At 35.0% G+C, this 21,978-nt stretch overlaps 2 protein-coding genes across 2 annotated transcripts; one reads left to right on the top strand and one right to left on the bottom strand.

The window, feature by feature from the left end:
* The first annotated feature begins 15,289 nt into the window (after positions 1–15,289).
* Positions 15,290–16,141, top strand: LOC109134926 (uncharacterized mitochondrial protein AtMg00810-like). The gene has a single exon (XM_019249343.1). It carries the CDS (start codon positions 15,290–15,292, stop codon positions 16,139–16,141), a length of 852 nt encoding a protein of 283 aa, XP_019104888.1.
* A 1,485-nt stretch (positions 16,142–17,626) lies between these two features.
* On the bottom strand, positions 17,627–21,647 carry LOC104893940 (methyl-CpG-binding domain-containing protein 9). The gene is made up of 3 exons (XM_057395172.1): positions 21,071–21,647; positions 18,562–20,167; positions 17,627–17,930 (listed from the first exon to the last, which is right to left on the bottom strand). Exons 1-3 carry the CDS (start codon positions 21,461–21,463, stop codon positions 17,683–17,685), a joined length of 2,247 nt encoding a protein of 748 aa, XP_057251155.1. The 5' UTR covers positions 21,464–21,647; the 3' UTR covers positions 17,627–17,682.
* Between the last annotated feature and the right edge of the window lie 331 nt (positions 21,648–21,978).

Genomic DNA, 21,978 nt, shown 5'->3' with positions numbered 1-21,978 from the left:
AGCTTGAATTACTTTCTTCTGTCCAAGCTCATTCTTCTTCATCATAATAGACTGATGACAGTCCAAAACAGCAGCACAAAGACTTCTTAATATATATCCACACCAGTCATAACTTGAAATTGTAGATGCATCTTCTAAACTCTTGGCACATTTCAGCACAGGCCCTAAATCAGCTATAGGACATAGAAGCTTGGACAACGAAAAGATAACAAATAACTTCTTCAAATCATCCCCGGATTGATATTTCTTAAACAAATCATCCCAATTTTTTCTACCAATGTAGCTTCTTGGGTCAGAAATACCAAGAAACCTTGCCAATCCTTCCTGGCACTTCCAGCCTCTATCTGACTACATTTCCTCCTAAAGGCATCATCATCTATAAACTCTACTTGTTTATCTGACACAGGTAAACCCAAAACATCACTAATGGTAAACTTATTAAAAATCAGTTTACCATTCTTTGTTGAAAACATCATTCCAGATGCATTGTAATTCAACAACACCTCCAAATTCAGATTAGGACAAAACTTCTTTATCCTAATATCTAAGAGACTCCCAAACCCAATATCCCTAATGTCTCTTTTTTGCTCATCACTCAAGTTACTAACCACTTCATTTAAATGGGAATAGTCTGACAATACTTGTAGACTAATAGACTTCATTTCTTGCTAAGTGAAATTCCTAAGAAAGTGAACAAAAATAAATTTAAAAAATAAAAAAGAAACAAACATATAATATAAAAGGAGAATAATGAAAAAAACATACGATCTATCAAATGTGTCTTTCTATTCATCGGGATTAGACCTTGAAAATGAAAACTTGATTGGTGATAAATCAACTTTGCCTTTCTTCTTAGACAATGATTTATCACATCTGAAAGAAAGAAAGTTTAATCAAACAATAAAACTAACTGAAAACAAAAACAACATCAACTGAAAGAACACAAAGATCAACTGAAAGAAGACAAAGTTCAACTGAAAGAATACAAACATCAACTGAAAGAAGACCACCATCAACTGAAAGAATACAAAGAGCATCTGAAAGAAGACCACCATCAACTGAAAGAATACAAAGGTCACTTGCTTATTTTCCACTTGTTTATTTTTCAGCTACTCGAGATTCAGTTAGTTATATTACTATTTATATTGCTTCAGTTAGACTTGCTTGTGTTTCAGCTAGTCTTTATTGTGCTTCAGTTAGCCTTGTTTATTTTTCAGGTAGTCTATATAGCGCTTCAGTTAGCCTTGTTTATTTTTCAGGTAGTCTATATAGTGCTTCAGTTAGACTTGTTTGTTTTTCAGGTAGTCTATATAGTGCTTCAGTTAGACTTGTTTACTTTTCAGCTTATATTAATTGTGCTTCAGTTACACTTGTTTATTTTTCAGATAGTCTTTACAGTCCTTCAAAGTAACTTCTTTGTTTTTCAGCTAGTATTTGTTGTGCTTCAGTTGTTGTTTATTTTTCAGCTAGTCTATATAGTGCTTCAGTTAGACTTGTTGTTTTTTTCAGCTAGTCTATATAGTGCTTTAGTTAGACTTGTTTGTTTCTCAGCTAGTCTCTACAGTCCTTCAAAGTGACTTCTTTATTGTGCTTCACTTAGACTTGTTTGTTTATCAGCTAGTCCTTATTATTTCATTTAGTATAATTATTCTTTCATTTCATTCTATTCCAATTACACTTAAAATTTTCATTGAAAATTTACATTGCTTCAGTTAGACTTGTTTGTTTAACAGCTAGTCTATATAGTGTTCAGTTAGCATGTTTGTTTTTCAGCTAGTCTATATAGTGTTCAGATGACTTGTTGTTTTCAGATAGACTTGTTCGTTTTTCAGCTAGTCTATATAGTGCTTCAGATAGACTTGTTTGTTTTTCAGATAGTCTATATAGTGCTTCAGTTAGACTTCTTTATTTTTCAGTTAGACTATATAGTGCTTCAGTTAGACTTGTTTGTTTTTCAGCTAGTCTATATAGTGCTTCAGATAGACTTGTTCGTTTTTCAGTTAGTCTATATAGTGCTTCAGATAGACTTGTTTGTTTTTCAGATAGACTTGTTCGTTTTTCAGCTAGTCTATATAGTGCTTCAGATAGACTTGTTTGTTTTTCAGATAGTCTATATAGTGCTTCAGTTAGACTTCTTTATTTTTCAGTTGGTCTTCTTACTATTTCATTTAGTATAATGACTCTTTATTTCATTGTTTTCCAATGAGACTAAAAATATTCAGTTACAATTTAGATTGTTTCAGTTAGACTTCTTCATTTTTCAGTTACACTTCTTCATTTTTCAGTTACACATCTTTTTTTTAAAAAAAGTAAAGAAAAACAAATGAAAAACACCAAAAGAAAGGTAGAAATGTCTAAATGAAACAAAAACAACATCAACTGAAAGATATAAGAAGCAACTAAATAATATTATAATCTGAAACAATACTAGAATCAACTGAAAGAATATAAATATCAACTGAAAAACAACATCAATTGAAAGAATACAAGTAGCAACTGAAAGAATACTAGAATCAATTGAAAGAATATAAATATCAACTGAAAAACAACAACAACTGAAAACATATGTGTATAATACAAAACAACATAAACTGAAACACAAACCCTAACAACATGAAATAAATACACTAATAAACTGAAAACATCCAAAAATAGAAAAAAACAAAATAAATATCTCAACTACACTAAGAACTTGAAATATACCTTGGATCATATATAATCACCATCTTTCTCTTTCTTCTTCCCAGCAGTAGACAGTGCCAAAAATTTTCCTGAAGATGCGACACTCTTCACCTTCTTCGACTTCGGGCTACATTATACAACAACAAAAACGCTAAGAATTTGAAAACAAAAAAAAAATTTGCAGCAAAAATCAAACGGAATTATACCTAGAATCATCATCTCTAATCCTCTTCACCATATTTGCGATGCAACAATAATGAATTACGAACAAAAAAACAAGCTAAGTTTCAACAGCAGAGAACCAGAATTTTTTTTAGAAATAATCAGTATATAATATATCGATTTCTTTGAAAAGAAGAAGAATCAGTTTTAAAACTAGCGAGAATCAAGCAGATATCGAAAAAACAGTTTCAAACTCGTAAAAAGATAATGACCTAATAACCGTTAAATGTTTTTTTTAAAAATAAACAAAGCTGTTGATCAACAAAAAGAAAGAAAACAAATATGAAAAAAAAAGCCCGCGCGTTTTTGATGGGCTAAGCCCGTCCGACGGAAGGTATTGAGTCAGACGCTCTGACCCAATACTTTCACTAATAATAATTATAGCAATTTTCAATGACCTTCACTTTTTGATTAGTTAGTCAAATCCAAATCCCTAAAATGTAAATTAAAAAATCTTAAAAAATAAAGAGACTATGTTACTATAATTTTTGAATGTCTAGTATCACTTTTTATCTTGTAATTTTATAATGCTAAATAAGTTAACATACATGCTCATTGTGTAGGCATGTCTAGTAGCAATGTGCTGGACTTTGTGACGTCAATGAGGAAAACGAAAAAAAAAATCTATGGAAGCTACAAAAACCTAAGACTATGTTATCATTCTAGATTTAGTGAAATTCCTTAATAATTATTATTGATCAATATTTATATTTTAATATTTTATAAAGTAATGATAATTTTAACCGTGTTAGATACTTATCTATATCAAATATTTATTTACAAAATATATCCACAAATATTCTATTAAATGAGAAAGGTTATTTCAATAACGCACAATATAACATATATGAATATAGAATAGGTGAAGCAGTCGAATATAGGAGTGTTCTACCTTGCATATACCCTAGTTTTTCTAGCACTCGAAAACACAAGTTTCACTTTTGCAGGTACTGGATTTCGTCCCACGACCTGATCAAAGACAAGGGAGTACCTATGTCAGCACCTGTGTAGGGGTGAAAAGGGGGTCGATTTGGATTGGGTTCCGGCTCACCCATTCACTTAAACGGGTTGAGACCCTCAACCCAAGCCAATTTGTTTAGTCAAACATGTCGACAATCCCAACCAAACCCAACCTGATTATAAAAGGGTCGACATGAAATCGATCCACTAACACATTTAATAGCATATCCTGATTTTATATTAGCGGTGACATGATTACTAATTACTTAAGTACCTCACATTATAAGAATTTCGAATTACAAAAAGTCCATAAAATGAAAATAGATTCAAATACAGTATAGTCCTTTTTATTGTTCATTTAACTTGAAAATTTGATTTTTTGGATGGAAAAATAAACGAGTTAGTGGGTCTACCTAACTCGAACTTGACCCATACAAGCAAACAGGTTAGATGAACCGAATTAAGATCGAAAATTTCAACCTGACCCAACTCAAATAATTAAACGGACTAATTTAATGGACCTGTTTAATTAAACAAGTTAATATTTTGACCCAACCTATTATAATTGAATTGGGTGAGGTCAATTTTTTGCCAACTCTAAGCCTCTAGTCCTAAGTGGTACTTGAGTACTTTTGGGGGGAAAAGACCAAAAATAAAAGAGAAAACTACCAGGTATATATGTTTAGTGGTTAGCTATTTAACCCTCTCTAAGTGACTTTTAGTCATTTTTGAATAAAATCTGAAAACATACCTTTAAAGTCTTGACACTAGTTGGCTAGAAAGGTATTATTAGAAAAAGGAAAAATAGAAAAGAATGAAGTGGAAGCAGCTCCTAGAAGATGAAACATTCTCTGGCTAAGAGTATCAATTTAGGGATCAGTTAATAAATCCTTTCTGCGTGTCTTAGGATAATGATATTTTAACTTTTTAATTGATGAATGAATTAGTAATTTATGCTCTACTGTACTAGTGTACTATAGTTGATTGAATAAAAGAAAAGAACTTTAAGAAGAAGGCGTATACGTGTCGAAGCATGCGTGGTTGACGCACCGCCTCACGTGATTAAAAAAATGGTTGCCTACCACAACGTAGCCTCCCAAATCACGTGGCCCAACTCACGTTTTGGTGTGGTGGTCCCCACAATGTCATCATTCGCGATCCAGTTTCTCTTCCCAATTTTAAGACCAATACGCTTTCTAGATTTGTGAATGCTCATCTATGATCTATCCTTCTAATAATATCGTCCATTTTCGAAACATATGGTAAATTTGGAACCATCTACATTCTACACTACAATTATCTATTTATATATGGCTTATAGATTAAGATTGAGGTACTATAAACGGGTCGCGATTTCAAATTTTTCTTTCTTATCTTTATACTTTATACTGCTTTCGAGACTTATATGAATATATATAAAAAAAATTATATTCATCTATGTCGTGACTGTATTAGTATATGACTAGCGTTATATGCACGCGATGTGTCAATTTTAAAATAATATCTTATATCTACTTGAAATGCAAAATTGAAATGGAAAAGAATTCTTAAATTACTTTCTTTTGTAATTTTTTTCCATTAGATCATTAAGGATAATTTAGTATTTTTTAACGGGAATACCATCTTCCTTTCCCCTTCCCTTATATAATAGAGATAAACAGTGTGTTTGAATTTAACTTGAGTAGTTTTTGGACTCCGACGTTGATGAAATGTCGTATGAAAAATTATCAACAACTTTAAAACTATAATTTTAGTTACAAACTTATGGTTAATCTATTGTGTAACAAGGGTATAAGTTAAGATACAATTATTATTTGTGTCTGTTTAAAAGAACAAGGTCAAAAATCATATATTTTTATTTATTAGATTTACAAAGATAACATCCTAGTATGATGTGATACTTTTTTAATGTAATTGTTTTTGTATGTCAATGGACACATTAGAATATATACTTATTATCAAAACAAAATAGCAATTAAGTTTAATATATGATTTTGTAAGGAATATACAACAAGTAATTTGGGACAGAAGAAGAATAACCTTATAAAGATGACGACACTACAAATGCTAATATGTTTGATTGCCACTAGCGATGACAATTGGGCGGGGCGGGTGCGGAGGATGGTACCCTCACACCCGCATTAAATTTTCATCCCCATCCCCGCTCCACCACCCATTGCGGGGAAAGATTCCATCCCCATCCCCGACCCACCACCCATTGCGGGGGGAAATTCTAGACCCACCCCCGCCCCACCCCCGCACCCGCGTCGTACCCGCGTCATACCCTTTCATCCCCGCAAAAAATCCGCCATAAGCTCATTATAGTTGTCTACCTCACAAAATCACAATATAATATAGTAAAAGAAAAGTTAAAATACATTAACAAAGGCAAATGTTTTATTACATTTCAAAAGTGTCTTCAAATACGTTAGTAATATATGTATATAAATAGAATTTTAATAATAAATATGCGGGGCGGGGGTGGGGCGGGACGGGCGGAGATGGGGCAAGTATAACATAAAATCCACACCCGCTTCACCACCCATTGCGGGTACAATTTTAATCCCCATCCCCGCCCCATCCCCACCAAAACCTAGACCCATCCCTGCCCCAATTGGGCGGAGATGGGGTGGTCTCCTACTTGACCCGCCCCACTGCCATCCCTAATTGCCACAATTTTGGGTCGTTGGCTTTAAAATAAAGGTGTTGTTGTCGATAGAACTAGGGCAATTCTTACCTTCCAAGGCTAAGTAGAGTTAATAAATAATCGGGTTGCACCTAATTTTAGTACAAAAATCCTTGCCTAAACACAATGTATTGGAGCTGTGCTTTTCAGGTTGAAGCATATTTTATCGAGTTAGGTTCTAGTAAACGCATTTCGGGATCGCCTAAACCCACGCACACTTATTTTTGGCTTCACTAGTAGAATAATTGCTTATTGTTGCGGTTTTACCCATACGTAGCATTATATCATGTAAAATAAAATGTAAAATATAAAATAAAGATATTGCTGTGTTTTCGACCTAAAACTGCAGTAATATGGTGTCAACGGGGGAGGCGAATCTACGGGGTAAAATATGAAGTTTTATATCAATTCAGGTGCAGGGAGACCATTATTCTCCCTGAAACATAAGAAAGCACATAGATTATCACATCGTTGTCTTCAAAGCTCGAACTTAATGGCAATCTCCTACAAAGAAATATGGAACAATCAATCACGCCCTGTGAAATTTACTAATATAATCTACTAGCTAGAGATGAAACAATGTATGTCCTCATTTACAAATTACAATCAATTTTAGGCGCATTTGGTATGCACTTTTCCGTGCGTAGGGGCTGCGGGAAAGGGCCGGGGGAGGCGGGTCTACGGGAGAGGGGAGCTGGTGGGGGTCAGGTGGTGGCGCTAGGGAGGGATAGTGGGGGTCAAGTGGTGGCGCCGGGGAGGCTGGTTAGGGTTAGCGTGGGTTAGGGTTAGGGTTAGGGTGGGGGAGGGGTGTTTAGGGTTAGACTATTAGATTAGTGATTAGTGTTAGGGTTAGATTTAAGATAGTTAATTAGGATTAGAGGGGAGTTTAGGTGTTAATAAGAGTATGTGAATGTATTTTTTGAAAAGTGAATGGTATATGGTATATTTCAAAAGTCGAAAGGGTATATGGTGCAAAAAAAATTTGTCAGGAGTATATGGTGAAAAAACCGTTAAAATAATCATATTTTAAAAAATAATTCGAGACAATGCTAATAAGATTATATAAATCAATATTGTTTATATATATATAAAAAATACAATATAAACTAAGTATGCCAAATAGTACGGAAAAAAACAGTGGAATTATTATTACCTAAGGGTCCGTTCGTTATCGTTTTTTGTTTTTTGTTTTTAGTTTTTGTGAAAACTAAAAACCAAAAATAGGAAAACAAAAAAAGCGATTTTCACTTTTTAGTTGTTAGTTTTCAAAATCATCATGTTCTCAATATAATTTTTTTTTATTATAAGACATATATTATATGATTTTAAAAATTAAAAAAACCAATAAACAGAAAATTGCCGTAATACGGAATAAACTCTTAAAATTAGTTGGCAAAGATACAATATGTGTGAGCATTGATGACTCCACCTTTTCTCTAGTTGTTGTCATATGACCCTCTATTTTGTCATCTTTTTACAAATTGTTTGAGATATAACCTTTTTAGTGTGGACAATTTCTATCAATATCTATAGCTCATAGTTGTTGACTATTTTAATTGCTAATATTAGAAGAGGTAGTATCTATGATATAAGATCAAAGTTTATTTATATGAGAAAGTATTGGTAACTTATACGTATATTGAGATGTTAATGTGATATCTCATAAAAAATTAAAGTGGTACCAAGATAGAATTATTTGATATTAAAAATTAACTTTGGTACCAAATTAACTTACACTTTGATATCAAGTATGAGTTATTTGGTATTGGTATCACGATGACCACATTTTGGTATCAATTTGACTTAGTTTTAGTACCAAAAAATTGTGAGATGTCATTTTCGCATCTTATTATGAGACACCAATCCAAGCTCTATTTACATTACTATTATTTTGTAACTTCATATAATCCAGTGATTAAATTGGTAATATAGTGTGTGTTCTTTTTAGTTTAAAAAATAAATTCAAATAAAGTTTGATCAAGTCTTAATGCAAGTTATACACACACTCCGAAATAAAGTTCAATAAGGGTCAATTAGGCTTAGTAAATTCAGTTCAAATAAGTTCAGGTTTTTCAAATGAATAGAACGCACTTTTGTTATATTTACGATATTATATACCTCTTCTGTAACTTTTAGTTTATCTATTTTAACTATGCACAATTATATAGTTCCTCCGTTTAGAAATAGTTGCACTATTTCTAACTTTCACGTATGCCGATGTAAAATTCAACCATTAAAATATTTAATTACAATAAGTAAAAAATATAAAAAGTTTATATTAAAAAAATTTACATCGAGACAAATTTAACAATACCTCACATGACTATGTTTTTCCTAAAATATGAATCACCAAAGTCATTTTAAATATAAGACGTGAATAGTATTCAAAATAGAAAAAAGCAACTATTTCTAAACGAAAGAAGTATTTATTGATGCATTTTTTTGACCTTAAATATTTGTCGTTGTATCGATTTCGAGAGAATAACCGATTTTCAATTTTTTTTTTTTTAATAAAAAAGTTTGAGATGAGCTATTTTACAGTGGAGAGAGAAGAAAAAGATGAAAAGGTCCATGAATCATGACATACAACTATTACAATTTACAAGTATACAACGGTGGGAAGAGAAGTGAGAGTGAGAAGGGGGATGGGGTAGGCACGTGAAGGAGGTGATCCCCCTAGTATTGCGTATGTGACATAAAATGATGTGACAAGACACAATTGGTGTGTGTCTAAAAATTAAAATAAAAATAAAAAACTAAAAAGTGAAATGACATAGGATAGAAGTAGCTAGGCACGTGAGTGATGGAAGCAGCCGGTCACGTGCGCCCATCCCCTGCCGTTCATCTGCCACACAGGCTGCCGGGCAGCGTGCGGTGGGACCTTTCAATTACCCAACTCTTTCCGTTCCGTCACATTTCCGTTATCAAACGCCCGTTAAGTTAGTTCCCACTTTTCTTTTTTAACTAGCTTCGTTGTTTGTGTGTTTTGGTACTTGGTAGGGCTTAACATTTAGCAAAATTAACCGAGTAATTGGATCTGGGTTACCAAATCAGAAATTTAAGTTGTGAGATCTCAGATGGAAAATATATGTCAGGTAAGATAATATTGAATACATGAATTATCTGATAATCATTTATTATGGAAGAAAATTTGGAAATTGTGTTTAGATATATGAAAATTTAATGAATTAAAAACATAAAACAATATTTTTCGTTTTTAGTAAATACTCGTACTAATTTGAGTAGATACTAATTGTATTAGTAATGTAGTGAGAATCATATGGTAATAAATGAAAATTTGGAAATTGCGTTTAGATATATGAAAATTTAATGAATTAAAAACATAAAATAATATTTTTCATTTTTAGTAAATACTCGTACTAATTTGAGTAGATACTAATTGTATTAGTAATGTAGTGAGAATCATATGGTATGGTTGGTGTCAACTAAATTAAGATGGTCTACGTTTTCAAATTTGGTTACCATTATCACATTCGAAAATTAGGTACCTAAATATGTTATTACATATCTGATATCCAATTCATAGTATCTGATAACACTATTGGTTCGTATACCAGTTTATACTTAGCCGTATATTTTATTCCTCATAAATTTAACACACTTTCCTTTATGTAATTTTTTAGTAGGAAAGTGTTTTATAGAAATTTGTTACAACTAGCTTCTTTGTTTGAGTGGTTTTTATAATTATACTGTGATAATCGATAGAAGAAGGGGAATTCTACGACCTTGGTCTGGACTCTTTAAAAGGTCAAGTGTCTGGGCACAAGTTTATTCACCTTACACCCAGGTGTATCATGTGCATGGTACGTCCAAAACTAATTTTTGCTCATTTGGATGTGAAATGACAATGAGCAGAAAATTAACCTTTGTGTACCATGCTCACGGTACACGCAGATGTATGATAAATTTTTTGTCTAAGCACTCAAGTCTTGGGGTCAACGAATTAATTTATATGATTATTTTTGTATCATATTTATTGTAACATTTACTTATGATATTATTAAAGAAATAAAAATTAGGGATAGGAAAATAATTCATTGGAACATATTATATATGGAGACTGAATTTTTCTCTATAAAAGATTCTCTTAAGTAGAAAGTAATTTAGGATCGACGGAATGCATACTTTTTAAGTGCAAAACTTTGATATTTAAACGCTATACAAACAATAGTATTACTTAGAAGCGATAGATAACTAAATATCGATAAACGGGCTAATTTATGATGTATTATTTTTGTTTAATTAGGAATCACACGGTTTAACCAGCTCTTATAGTTTGAAGTTTAGGTTCTAGTTTAATTAAGTTTATGATTTTATTAGTTATAGGGCCTTGAGTTTCCACAATGAGTGTCATGGAATAAGGATATCTTTGAGGAGAAAACCAATGGACTACACAACAAGAAACATGGTCCAAATCCAATAGTGGATATGACTCTTAGTAGGCGCCTAAACATCACTTGAGGGTAAAAAGTTGTCAATGCTATATAAACAAGCCATTCTTCAACTGGCTCCAACTTCTATAAACCACGTTAAAATAAATGTCTTTGAATAACTAGGAGCCAACGTATCACTAATAAACTAGTGAGCTCGATTTGCTGGCTTAAGACACTTTAAAGAGCTAAACCATGGAGATTGGTGAATACATGAAGATGAAGACACTGCCCACTAAAAGAATTTTTTTCGCTTATCAATCTTCTTAACTCTATCATTCAAGAGACGATATGCCAACATGGATGGTCTCAAAGGAAACCAAGACAGGCGCGTCATGACGATAGATGATAATTAACCATATACCGTTTATTGAAGATATCAAGTCTAAGCACACCATCTATGCTAAGCCCATGTTTGTTAGTCTGTAGTCCAGCAGTTTTTTTTATGTATCAACGCACTATGTGGCACTTAGTACTTCTTGACTTTTAGCTATGATAGCTGTCACTATAGGAGTGGGTGAATATCTTCATAGGTTTATGTGCACATTACTATAAATGGTGGTTGTGTTGATTTTGTAAGCAAAAGAGAAAAATACATGTAATTGTCGTTTTTGAGAGTTAATGGAAACTAAATGAGAATGAAGATGATTGAAGAATTATCTCACAATGTGAACATGGTATCAGAGCACAAGTTCTATATTTCTCAAACTTGCATAAAAGATTGTATCTTTCTTCTGCATTTAGTTAGTCCTGAGGCTGTTACTTTATGCTATGTTTTTTAAGATTGCAAAAAATAGAAAGATTGAGTCTTTATAGTAAATACTAGGCTGAGTTATCGTGTACTGCACTTAAATATAAAACCTTTGTACGTATTTATCTAAAACTAGCTGATATGGCTGCTTCCACCACAATACGAACAACTAGCCCTCTCTATAGGAAACTATAAATCATGTAAAAGGTCTATGGAAATTTCACCAGCTTCAAAAAGAAAGCTATGATTTGTGACAGGGTTGATTTAAAGGGATGAATCTGACAAAGTAAAACAAGATGCTTGGGATACTTGTAATAATATGGTTATATCTTGGATCCTAGCAAATGTGGATGAACCTGAAAAAATTAAATTCTAGTATGTTTGTGAATGAGGCATGTCAATTGTGGAGACAACTTGAACAAAGGTTCACTGCCACAAATGGAACAAAGAAATATAGGTTGAAAAAAACCCTATATGAGGCTAGATAGAATGGAAGATCTATAGTTGGATACTATACAGAAATGAGGGGGATTCGGGAGGAGTTAGATGACGTAAACTCTATTCCACCCATAACTAACATTAATGAAGAAATAAGAGCTTATGTGAATGCTTTGAGGAAACAACAGAATGAGCATAGGCTATTTCAGTTTCTAAATAGGGTAGATGAGTGTTACACTCATCAGAGGAGCCAAATACTCATGATGATGAGCCTCCTTACTGTTGAAATACCACGCAGTATAATTCAACAAGAAGAGATGCAAAAAGAGGTCCTCATGAGTGTAAAGGAAGAATGTGAAACACTTGCTATGTTTAGTAAGAGCAGTGAGGCACTTGTTTGCACAACATGTGGCAAGACAGGTCATTTGAAGGAAAAGTGCTGGACAATTATTGGGTATCCAAGCAATCATCCCATGAATCAGGGTGATTCAAAAGGCAAAGGAAGGGGTGGAACAAGCTTCAGAGGTGGTAGATCAGGAAGACGGAATCAAGGTGGCAGATTTGGTAGAGGCGGTGGAAGGCAATTTGCTGGCTATGTTAGCAACAAAAGTGAATTAAGCTGCAACACAATAAGTAATAGCAATGCAGCTATGATTACACCTCAACAACTTGAACAGTTGATGAAGTTACTTCCTCCACCATCCAAAGGTGGAAGTGATGATGACTATGATGATGACATGGATTTGAGTTACTCTGGTATGGCTTGCCGCTTTAGCTGAGATGGTTAAAGATGCTTGGATCATTGACTCAGGGACATCAAACCATATGATAGGAAATGAAAAATTCCAGAGTGAAACAGTTTTGGCTAAGAATCAGCCAAGAATCAGGCTTCCAACTGGTGAAACATCTATCATTGCTCACTTTGGGGTAGTTGAACTTGAAAATGGGCTTACCTTGAACAAGGTACTTCATGTTCCTAAATTCAAACATAATCTGTTGTTAGTTCCAAAACTCACTCAAGATGGTGATTATACTGTGAACGTTCACCTAGGGTATTGTGTGATTCAGGAGAGCAAAACTGGAATTGGTAAGTCTATGGATGGATTGTATTGCTTGGTAAATGAATTTGTCCAGCAACTGTTAAAATGGGTGAAAAATGGTGATGTGAGTGATCTGAAAATGTTGAAAAAAATGTCATGAGAAGGCGTTGAATGCACAGGTACAACTCATAATTAGTAAGATAAAAGGTTTAGATGGGGTTGACAAATCTGACAAGAACATATGCATTACATGTCCCATTGCCAAACTTGCTAAACTTCCATACAAACTGAGCAACTCAAGAGCAAAGGAGCCATTTGAATTAATTTACACTGACACTTGGGGACCACATAGATTCCCAACCAGAGGAAATCACATGTACTTTCTCACTCTAGTTGATGATCATACTAGAGTTATTTGGGTTCATCTTCTAAATGATAAATCAGATTTCATTAATGCAATCAAGGGGTTCATCATAATGCTAAAGACTCAGTTTGATAAGCAAGTTAAAGTAATTAGGTCTGGCAATGCAAAGGAGTTTGATGATAAGCATTGTAGACCATACTGTACTAAACTTGGCATAATTCATCAAACATGTTGCATCAACACACCTCAACAGAATAGCAAGGCAGAGAGGAAGCATAGGAACTTACTTGAAATGGCTAGAGTTATCAGGTGCCAAGTTGGGTTGCCTCCTTAATATTGGGGGGGGGGGGTGTTCAGGCTGCTACCCTACATCACAAGCAGGATACCTACTCACTTGTTGGGAAACAAGATACCATAGGAGGTATTTCATAATGTTTTAACTGGCTATTCTCATATGAAATGCTTTGGTTGTTTGATAATGGCAAGTAGTGATGACTGTGATATATTGAATCCTAACTCGTGTTTTCCTAGGATGCCCTCAAACTGAAAGAGGGTATAAACTCTTAGACCTGAAAACAAACAAGTTGTTTGTTTCAAGAAATGTGAAATTCTATGAAATAACCTACCCTCACAGGTTGTTTCATAAAACCACTCAAATTGACAACCAAACCTTACACGACCCTAACTTTACAATACCTGACTTGTGTTGTGATGATGATTATCATGATGAGGAAGAAAGTGAACCTATACACACTAATGACCCTATACCTGACACAACACAAACTGAAACACAAAACCTTGACCCTCAACCTGATCCTGCTCCACCTGTAAGAAAATCTGAGAGAACTCACAAAAGCCCTGCTTGGATGACTGATTATCATCTTAGCAACCTAGCCTACCCTACAAAAATACAAACCATTATTGATACCACAGTAACACCAACTTATACTTGTTTCATGTCACAAACTCTCAAACACACAAAACCTATAAGTTTTAGGGAAGTTGTCTATAAAGCTGAGTGGGTGAAGGCTATGAACGATGGATAAGAAGCCCTGGAAACTGAACAATACTTGAGAAATTACTGACTTCCCACATGAAAAAACCCCAATTGGGTGCAAATGGCTCCATAGAATCAAGTATTGTCTTGATAGTAGCATTGACAAATATAAATCAAGACTAATTGTGCTTGGGAATAAACAGAAATATGGTGAAGATTATGAAGAAACTTTTGCTCCAGTTTGCCACTGTGAGATGTTTGTTAGTTGTAGCTTATGTGTGTGAATGGCATGTGCATCAAATAGATGTAAAAAAAATGCATTTTTACATGGTGAACTTCAAGATAATGTTTACATGAAATTGTCACCAGATTACAGCAAACAAGGAGATATAATAACTGTTGTGTGTGAGGGGGAGTCTCTTATAACTCATTCTAAGGATGCTAAGGTTTGCAAATTAACCAAATCATTATATGGTCTTAAACAGGCACCCAAACAATGGTTCTCTAAGCTTTGATCAGCCTTTAAGGAGCATGGATTTCAGCCATCTAAGTGTGACTACTCCTTATTCACAAAAGTCACACAGGGTAGGCTCACTACCACATTGATCTATGTGAATGACTTACTTCTAGAAGGCAATGACCTTTAAGGCATCCAGGAAGTAAAATAGTTCTTGTCCAAGCTGTTTCATATGAAGGACATGGGGGAGTTAAGCTCTTTTCTTGCCATAGAAGATGACATGAGTAGCCAAGGAATGTTTCTTTCACAAAGAAAATACATTCAAGATCTATTGAAGGAATATAAACTTGTGAACCGTAGGCCCCTGAAGCTACCTATGGATTCAGATCTTAAACTCACCAGTAATATAGGTGAACCTATGAGCCTGAGCCATATCAAAATAAAGCTCATAGGTAAGCTCATCTACTTGACCATCACTAGGCCAAACATAGCTTATATTGTACATGTACTAAGCCAGTTTATGCACCAGCCAACATCTGTACACTTTCAAACTGGGATCAGGGTCATAACATACCTTGTTGGATCCAAGCAACAAGGCACTTTACTTACAAGTAAAACAAATGCAACACTTTCTGCATTCTATGACAGTGACTGGGCTGGATGTCCTGTCACTAGAAGGTCCAGTTCAAACTTCTGTGTGTTGCTAGGAAGCTCACCTATATCATGGAAGGCCAAGAGGCAATCAGTTATTGCTAGAGGTAGTTTAGAGGCTGAGTATAGATCAATGGCTCTCACTATATGTAAGGTTATGTGCTTGAGACAACTACTCAAGGATCTTGGTCTTCACCAACTCAGTATCACACTTATTTGTTATGATAATCAGGTTGCCTTGGCCATTGCAGCAAATCTGGTTCACCGTGAGAGAACCAAACATGTTGACATTGATTGTCATTTTATAAGAGACAAAGCATTTGAAGGTGTGATATCTCCTACTTATGTTTATTCTAACAAGCATCTTGTAGATATTTTTACAAAAATGCCTTCCAGTCTCTCAACATCAGACTATACTTCACAAGATGGGAGTTCTATTTGAAGGGGGGGGGGGGTATTGAAGATATCATGTCCAAACCCACTACCTATGCTAAGCCCATGTTTGTTAGTCTATAGTCCAACTGTCTTTTTTATGAATCAAGGCACTATGTGTCACTTAGTACTTCTTGTCTTTTAGCTATGATAGTTGTCACCCTATGAGTGGGTGAATATCTTACTAGGTTTATGTGCACACTACTATAAATGGTGGTTATGCTGTCACTCTAGGAGTGGGTAGGTTTATTTGCACAGTACTATAAATGGTGCATATGCTTTCATTGTGTTTTCAGATCCACAAGTTAGAAAACTTATGGTAGGAAAGATAGAGACATCCTTGAGATACATCCAACGTTTATTCACAAAAGCCCCTCGAAATACGTCGAGGTAGACATCATATACAGGCTCGCTCGAATCAATTCAAATTCCCAAAATGTCTCTAGTTTGTCAAGAAAAACGGTGTTATCAAGAAAAACAACGTTCCACTCATTCTATTTTTCTTTACAGACTGCCGGTTCCAGTTGGAACTCATATACAAAGCATTCATGCTTGATAGAAGAATAAACCTCTAGCAATATCATATGTTTTTCCTTTGGAAAGCCTAATGACCTTGAATTTACAGTCAATCGAGATAAGACAATCCGAAAGGTTGGTGATGGTTGATAGCTCAGAGGCTCGAGTTTTGGAATCTTTAGAAGTGGCCTGGAGAGGACTATAGTCCCTTTTTGGTTGCAGGATTGTATATATGCATGATAAAAGAATAGGGGATGGTAAGGATTAAGCAACTGTAATGATCCATAACTTGTTTGTATATTCGATATAAATCCGCCAAATACTAATGTTAAGTTCTTCACAACATTCTATTAACGGCCATTAACATTAACCTTATGGAAATTATTTTGGTCATTAAAATCTGGTTGCTCAATGTGAGAAACATGAGAGTGACATGTCTTGGATATTACATTTTCATATATGAAGAGGCTTTTATGGCGGTTTCCACATTGTATGTATAATCCAAATTTCATTTGGCAGATCAGGACTCCAGGAAATCTAGTACCACTAGTCACCTTGTGTTTGACCATCGACTTTTCTCTTCTTTTTGTTATTATTGTAAAAGCATATTGAATTGAAATACTTTTTGACACAAATCATAGTAATTGGTAACTCAAAACTACAAGCCTTTCTGATTCACCAAATTGACAAATTAAAAATACGAGTAATAATTACTTCCCCCGCCCCAAAATAAATGTAACAGAGAGTAGAACAATTAGATCTGTAAGCCATGCTATTTCTTCATGTAATACATTCAACGAGAATTTTGAGTTTATGATCTAGAATCTAATATTCCGAATTTTCAGTCTCAAGTCTTGACTTTGCATGATGACACTGTTAGAGTAGCTATGCCACGCTTAGTTATCAGCTAATTTCTGTTTTATCCTTGTTAATTAAGTTTCGGCTCATTTGCACCAACAAAAAAAAAAAAAGAACTCAATGGTAGAAGCTGATGCTTTAATGATCACCATAGACCACGCAAAATGGATTTTTTTTTCAAGATACATTCCCAGCATTATTCAATTTCTCAGACATTATTGAGTTAACAACATCTTTAACAAAGGCATAGAAGCATTCTCTACAAGAACTAGGCACTATTGTAGACTTATAAACCTGCTGAGTTTGATCAGCATGATGACATACGAATCTCGGGAGGGGATCAACAATTTTTCGGTGCTCGAAACCACAGGACGCCAAAATTGTATGTGTTGAAAGCCTGGCAATTTCTTTAAATGCATCTACGCCTACATTAAAAAGGGGTAAATGAATGAGAATCTAATATATTGGATACAAAAACCATTTACTCCATCTAGGATGGCATCCCCCTTCAGAGAGCAATGCTGATATAGAGATGCAGAAATGACTAAATTATTTCAGGTCACTCCTCATCAGTCATCAACAAGTAATCAATTGCTGTAGCAATATTCATGGTTTCGTTTTCGCTTATAGTCACTGACTGTATAAGCAGCAGAAATGCTTTTATATAAAACGATTGATACAAGCACTCTCTTGAAAACCAAAAAGATTTAGATCTCTTTGCCGTTGGAGGAGATTTAGTGGGAAGCATTAAGCAAACAATAAAAACACATCAGTCTACCAATTTTACATTATTACCCACTTAGCCCCTTCAATTTTTCTACCTTTATTTTTGGTGAAAAATAAATAAAGTAATTCTACCTTTTCTTTCTGCTTTTTCCTTTGTCCCTTTCCCTTGGAAAGGGAAGGGGGGGGGGGGGAGCTCAGGGAAGGAGCTTGCCTAACTACGATAAGCGAATTTAGAAAAGGACTCTTCCAAAGTATCCTAAGCAAACAAATCCTAATAAATAGAACAACATACAAACATAACATAAAAACATAAAGAATTCACCAGCATACCTAATCGTTTGTCTTTGCAAAGGAGCTTCAGATTAAGCTTGACAAGGGATTGGATCTCACCCTTTGCCTCATCATCCTTGCTATCCTTGCCGGTGATTTTAGCCCCTACTTTCCCAGGACATGCAGATATTTTCTTGCCCTCCAATTTGACATGAGATGCATCAAAGCCATCCAATATAGGATCATATGCAGTTGAACAGGCAAAACTATTCTGTTCATCAAAATTATTTGACAACCCTCTTCTTAAACTTGGATGAGGGTGTAAGGCAGGTTTATCTCGACAAATGTCAGTTTGAACTGACTTTTGTAGCTCCCTTGTGCTAGAGCTATAGATCTTTGAATTGACAGCTTGTTTCACAGGACATGCAGATATTTCCCCCCTCTGCAATCTGGCAAAAGACACATCAGAAACTACCGCTATTGACCCACATGAAGATGCTGACCTGGCAGAGCCATCACCAAGAATAGCAGAAAGTCTCCCCTGAACTTTGTTGGATGATGCAAAGCATGTTCGGTTATAACAAATATCATCGTTTGAAGCAGTTTGTAATTCAGTAGGCATAGATAAATTAGAGAAGCGGGAATTCTGATGCTGGCTGAGAGGGGTTCTAGCAGCTAGTGAGACAAAATTACCAAACTGATGCTTCCCTGAACTCTGAGCAGGCCTTCCACTAATGTTGTGAGTAGGCCTTTGTTCCTCCAAGACAGGGGACGTTAGATCCTTTCTTCCAGACACTGAGCTCTTCAGCAAAAGTTTATCTCTCTTAATGCTATGTCCATTCTTTTTAGCAATCTTAGAGGTACTTTTTGACTTATCTGTCCGCTGCACTGTCTTCGCAATATTCATCAACTTCCAAGCTCTATCAACATTATAGGATTCTTTATTACGTCTAGCATCATGCAAATTCTCTGCTACCTTTGTTTCCGAAGAGCATGTGGATGAAGATTGCAATTTGCCAGATCTTTTCAAACTGGTTCCAACAACATTCTTTTGTTGACCAGCTTTACCAAAAGAATCTGATACGGTAGAAGAGAAGTTCAAGGATCCAGTTCTAAAAGCACCCCAATTCTCGCGTAAGACATTTATGTGCCTGTGAACATTTCGACAATTCCGCAGAGTTCTGGCACTTGATCCTGACAACTCAGCTGCAGGATGAAAATTATCTCTTGAATCAGGTACACTTGTTGCAGACGCAATACTTGGCTGGTCAGTGGCGATAGCTGAGGAAGAAAACTTTGTCGCTTTTTGAGACACCAATTTGAGAAGCCTACTGGTGCCCGATTCCGGTTCCTTCGGGTCTCTCACGATATCAAATATTGAGATTGAAGTTGAAGTAGAAGATGGTTCATCAACTTGAGGTGAAACAGTTGAAGTAACCACATCACACCCCATCTCACTATCCTCCTGCTCATCCCGTAGAAGAGCACAGTCCCGGCAATACCAATCACCCTCAGGTACAGTGGCACCAAGGCCAACGCAATAAGTATGTGAAGCTGAGTCACAAAGATCACATAGTAGAAGAAGACACTCATCAGTTGTATTATTGCAGATACTGCACTTCGCTTGTGCATATGGGTCCACTGGTTCCCCAAAAGGATCATAAATCTGCAAGTAAAACATAAATAAATTAGTAGAAATCAAAGATACAACTACACCCAAAGGGACAACCCAGTGTGTACCCTAGCCTATTATCAGGGCTGTGGCATTCAAAATGCATACAACTTCACCCCAACTCAAGAAGACCAAGATGTACCTCTAGCCCCTTCTCTTATTGAAGAAAATCACAAACTCAGGAGTCAGGCGGGATTGATTTGGACTTTGGTAATTAATTTAATGTTCAATTAAGCCAAAAGATTTAAGCCAAAAGAAAGGGCTCAAATCTAATGTTCAATTTAAGCCAAAAAATTAAGTTCCACATGAGGTCATATACGCTTCACAATAGCTTCTTATACAACATCAACATACCGTTTCAAAATCAGTAATCAACGATAATGATAGTGAATTTACATGTAATTTTGTAACAAAAGTGACATGCCAATACCCACGGTAATGGAACTTTATCCCCAAACATGATTTTTACTTCACATATTTAATATATCCATTATCACTCAATAACACCTCTAAAGTGGTGACGAAAATTTATGATAAAAAAACATAGTTGGGGATGAGTAAACATATCATCATAGACATCAGCAATCCGGCATGAGAATTTCTATACGAAATTACCTATAAATTCATTACTCCTACCAAACTCGCAGCCAGGATATACCATATCCTATTATCAGGGCAACATTCACTAATTACCACCTAATATGACAACCCTCTAACGGCTCGTTTGGTAGTCGTTAATAAATCATATTCCAGAAAGTCACAAACATATACTATGATCACTGAACTTCAACCTGCAGGAAATACTCAAAACCCTGAATTGAATTAAGTTTCTTCTAATAAAATCAGCTTCATATATACTTACACTCTATATTTCAACATACAAAAGAAAAAAAATACCTGATCACGAACAGGCACACGAACCGAACCTTCACCGATAAAGCTCCCATCCTTCCTGACACGACGAACGGTACTAAACCTTTCCCTACACAAAGGACACCGAGACTCGATTTTCGACCACTCAATGATACAAAGGAAGCAAAAGTGGTGGTCGCAACTATCAATGAGGCCTCTGAAGGTATTTCCTTCTTCCAAAAAGCAAATTCCGCAGTTTTCCGGCGACGAATTCGCCGGCGATTCGTAACCTTCTTCAATTTCGCCGTCGTTGTCGGCGATAATTGGAGCTTTTCCTTTGTCAAATAAGGATGGTGTTGAAGGAATTAGGGTTTCGGTTTCCGTTTTGAGACGTTTGTTTGGTGAGTTGGGGATGGAATTGGGATCTAGGGTTTCCATGGTTGAAGGAATTGAGTTGCTCAACACCTGATTTGCCGAGTTGGATGAGGTATTGTTGTTAACTCCGGTGTAATTAAAGGAATCTCTTTTGTTTTGTTTTGTTTTGTTTTGTTGTCGTCTTTTATTTTTCCTCTTTTTTTGGCGGGTGATGGTGATACTGACCCCAAAGAGGCATAGATCCAAACTACCACTGAAGATGTACTTTTCAGTTATGTGGTTCATCAACAAACACTTTAATACACTGTCAAAAAAAAAAAAATTAATACGCCAACTGAAACACAATAACTATTACGAGTCCAATTATAACACAACTAGTTTTTTAAGCACGCGATGCATACGACGATAATTTATTTTTTTATTTTGATATTTCGTAATGTCAAGTAACTAATTTTACATGTACGCAATACATGCAACGACAATTCATTATAATTGTTTAAAGTGACACTTTTTTTTTCCAATAAAGAGTCGGTTTTGTTCAGCAAAAATAAATTCGAATTAGTTTAGATAAATTTAGA

The sequence above is a fragment of the Beta vulgaris genome, chromosome 5 (assembly GCF_026745355.1).
Source record: "Beta vulgaris subsp. vulgaris cultivar EL10 chromosome 5, EL10.2, whole genome shotgun sequence".
In the NCBI taxonomy this organism is placed as follows: domain Eukaryota; kingdom Viridiplantae; phylum Streptophyta; class Magnoliopsida; order Caryophyllales; family Amaranthaceae; genus Beta; species Beta vulgaris.
This window is presented reverse-complemented; position numbering and strand designations above follow the sequence as displayed.

Bases quoted from the DNA above. Each gene is read 5' to 3' on its own strand.
- LOC109134926 (XM_019249343.1), top strand. From the start codon at position 15,290: ATGGGGGAGTTAAGCTCTTTTCTTGCCATAGAAGATGACATGAGTAGC.
- LOC104893940 (XM_057395172.1), bottom strand. From the start codon at position 21,463: ATGGAAACCCTAGATCCCAATTCCATCCCCAACTCACCAAACAAACGT. The intron at 20,168-21,070 runs GTATTTTTTTTC...TTTTACTTGCAG, and splicing joins GTGTGCCTGTTCGTGATCAG to ATTTATGATCCTTTTGGGGA. The intron at 17,931-18,561 runs GTATGCTGGTGA...TTTTTAATGTAG, and splicing joins TTGCAAAGACAAACGATTAG to GCGTAGATGCATTTAAAGAA.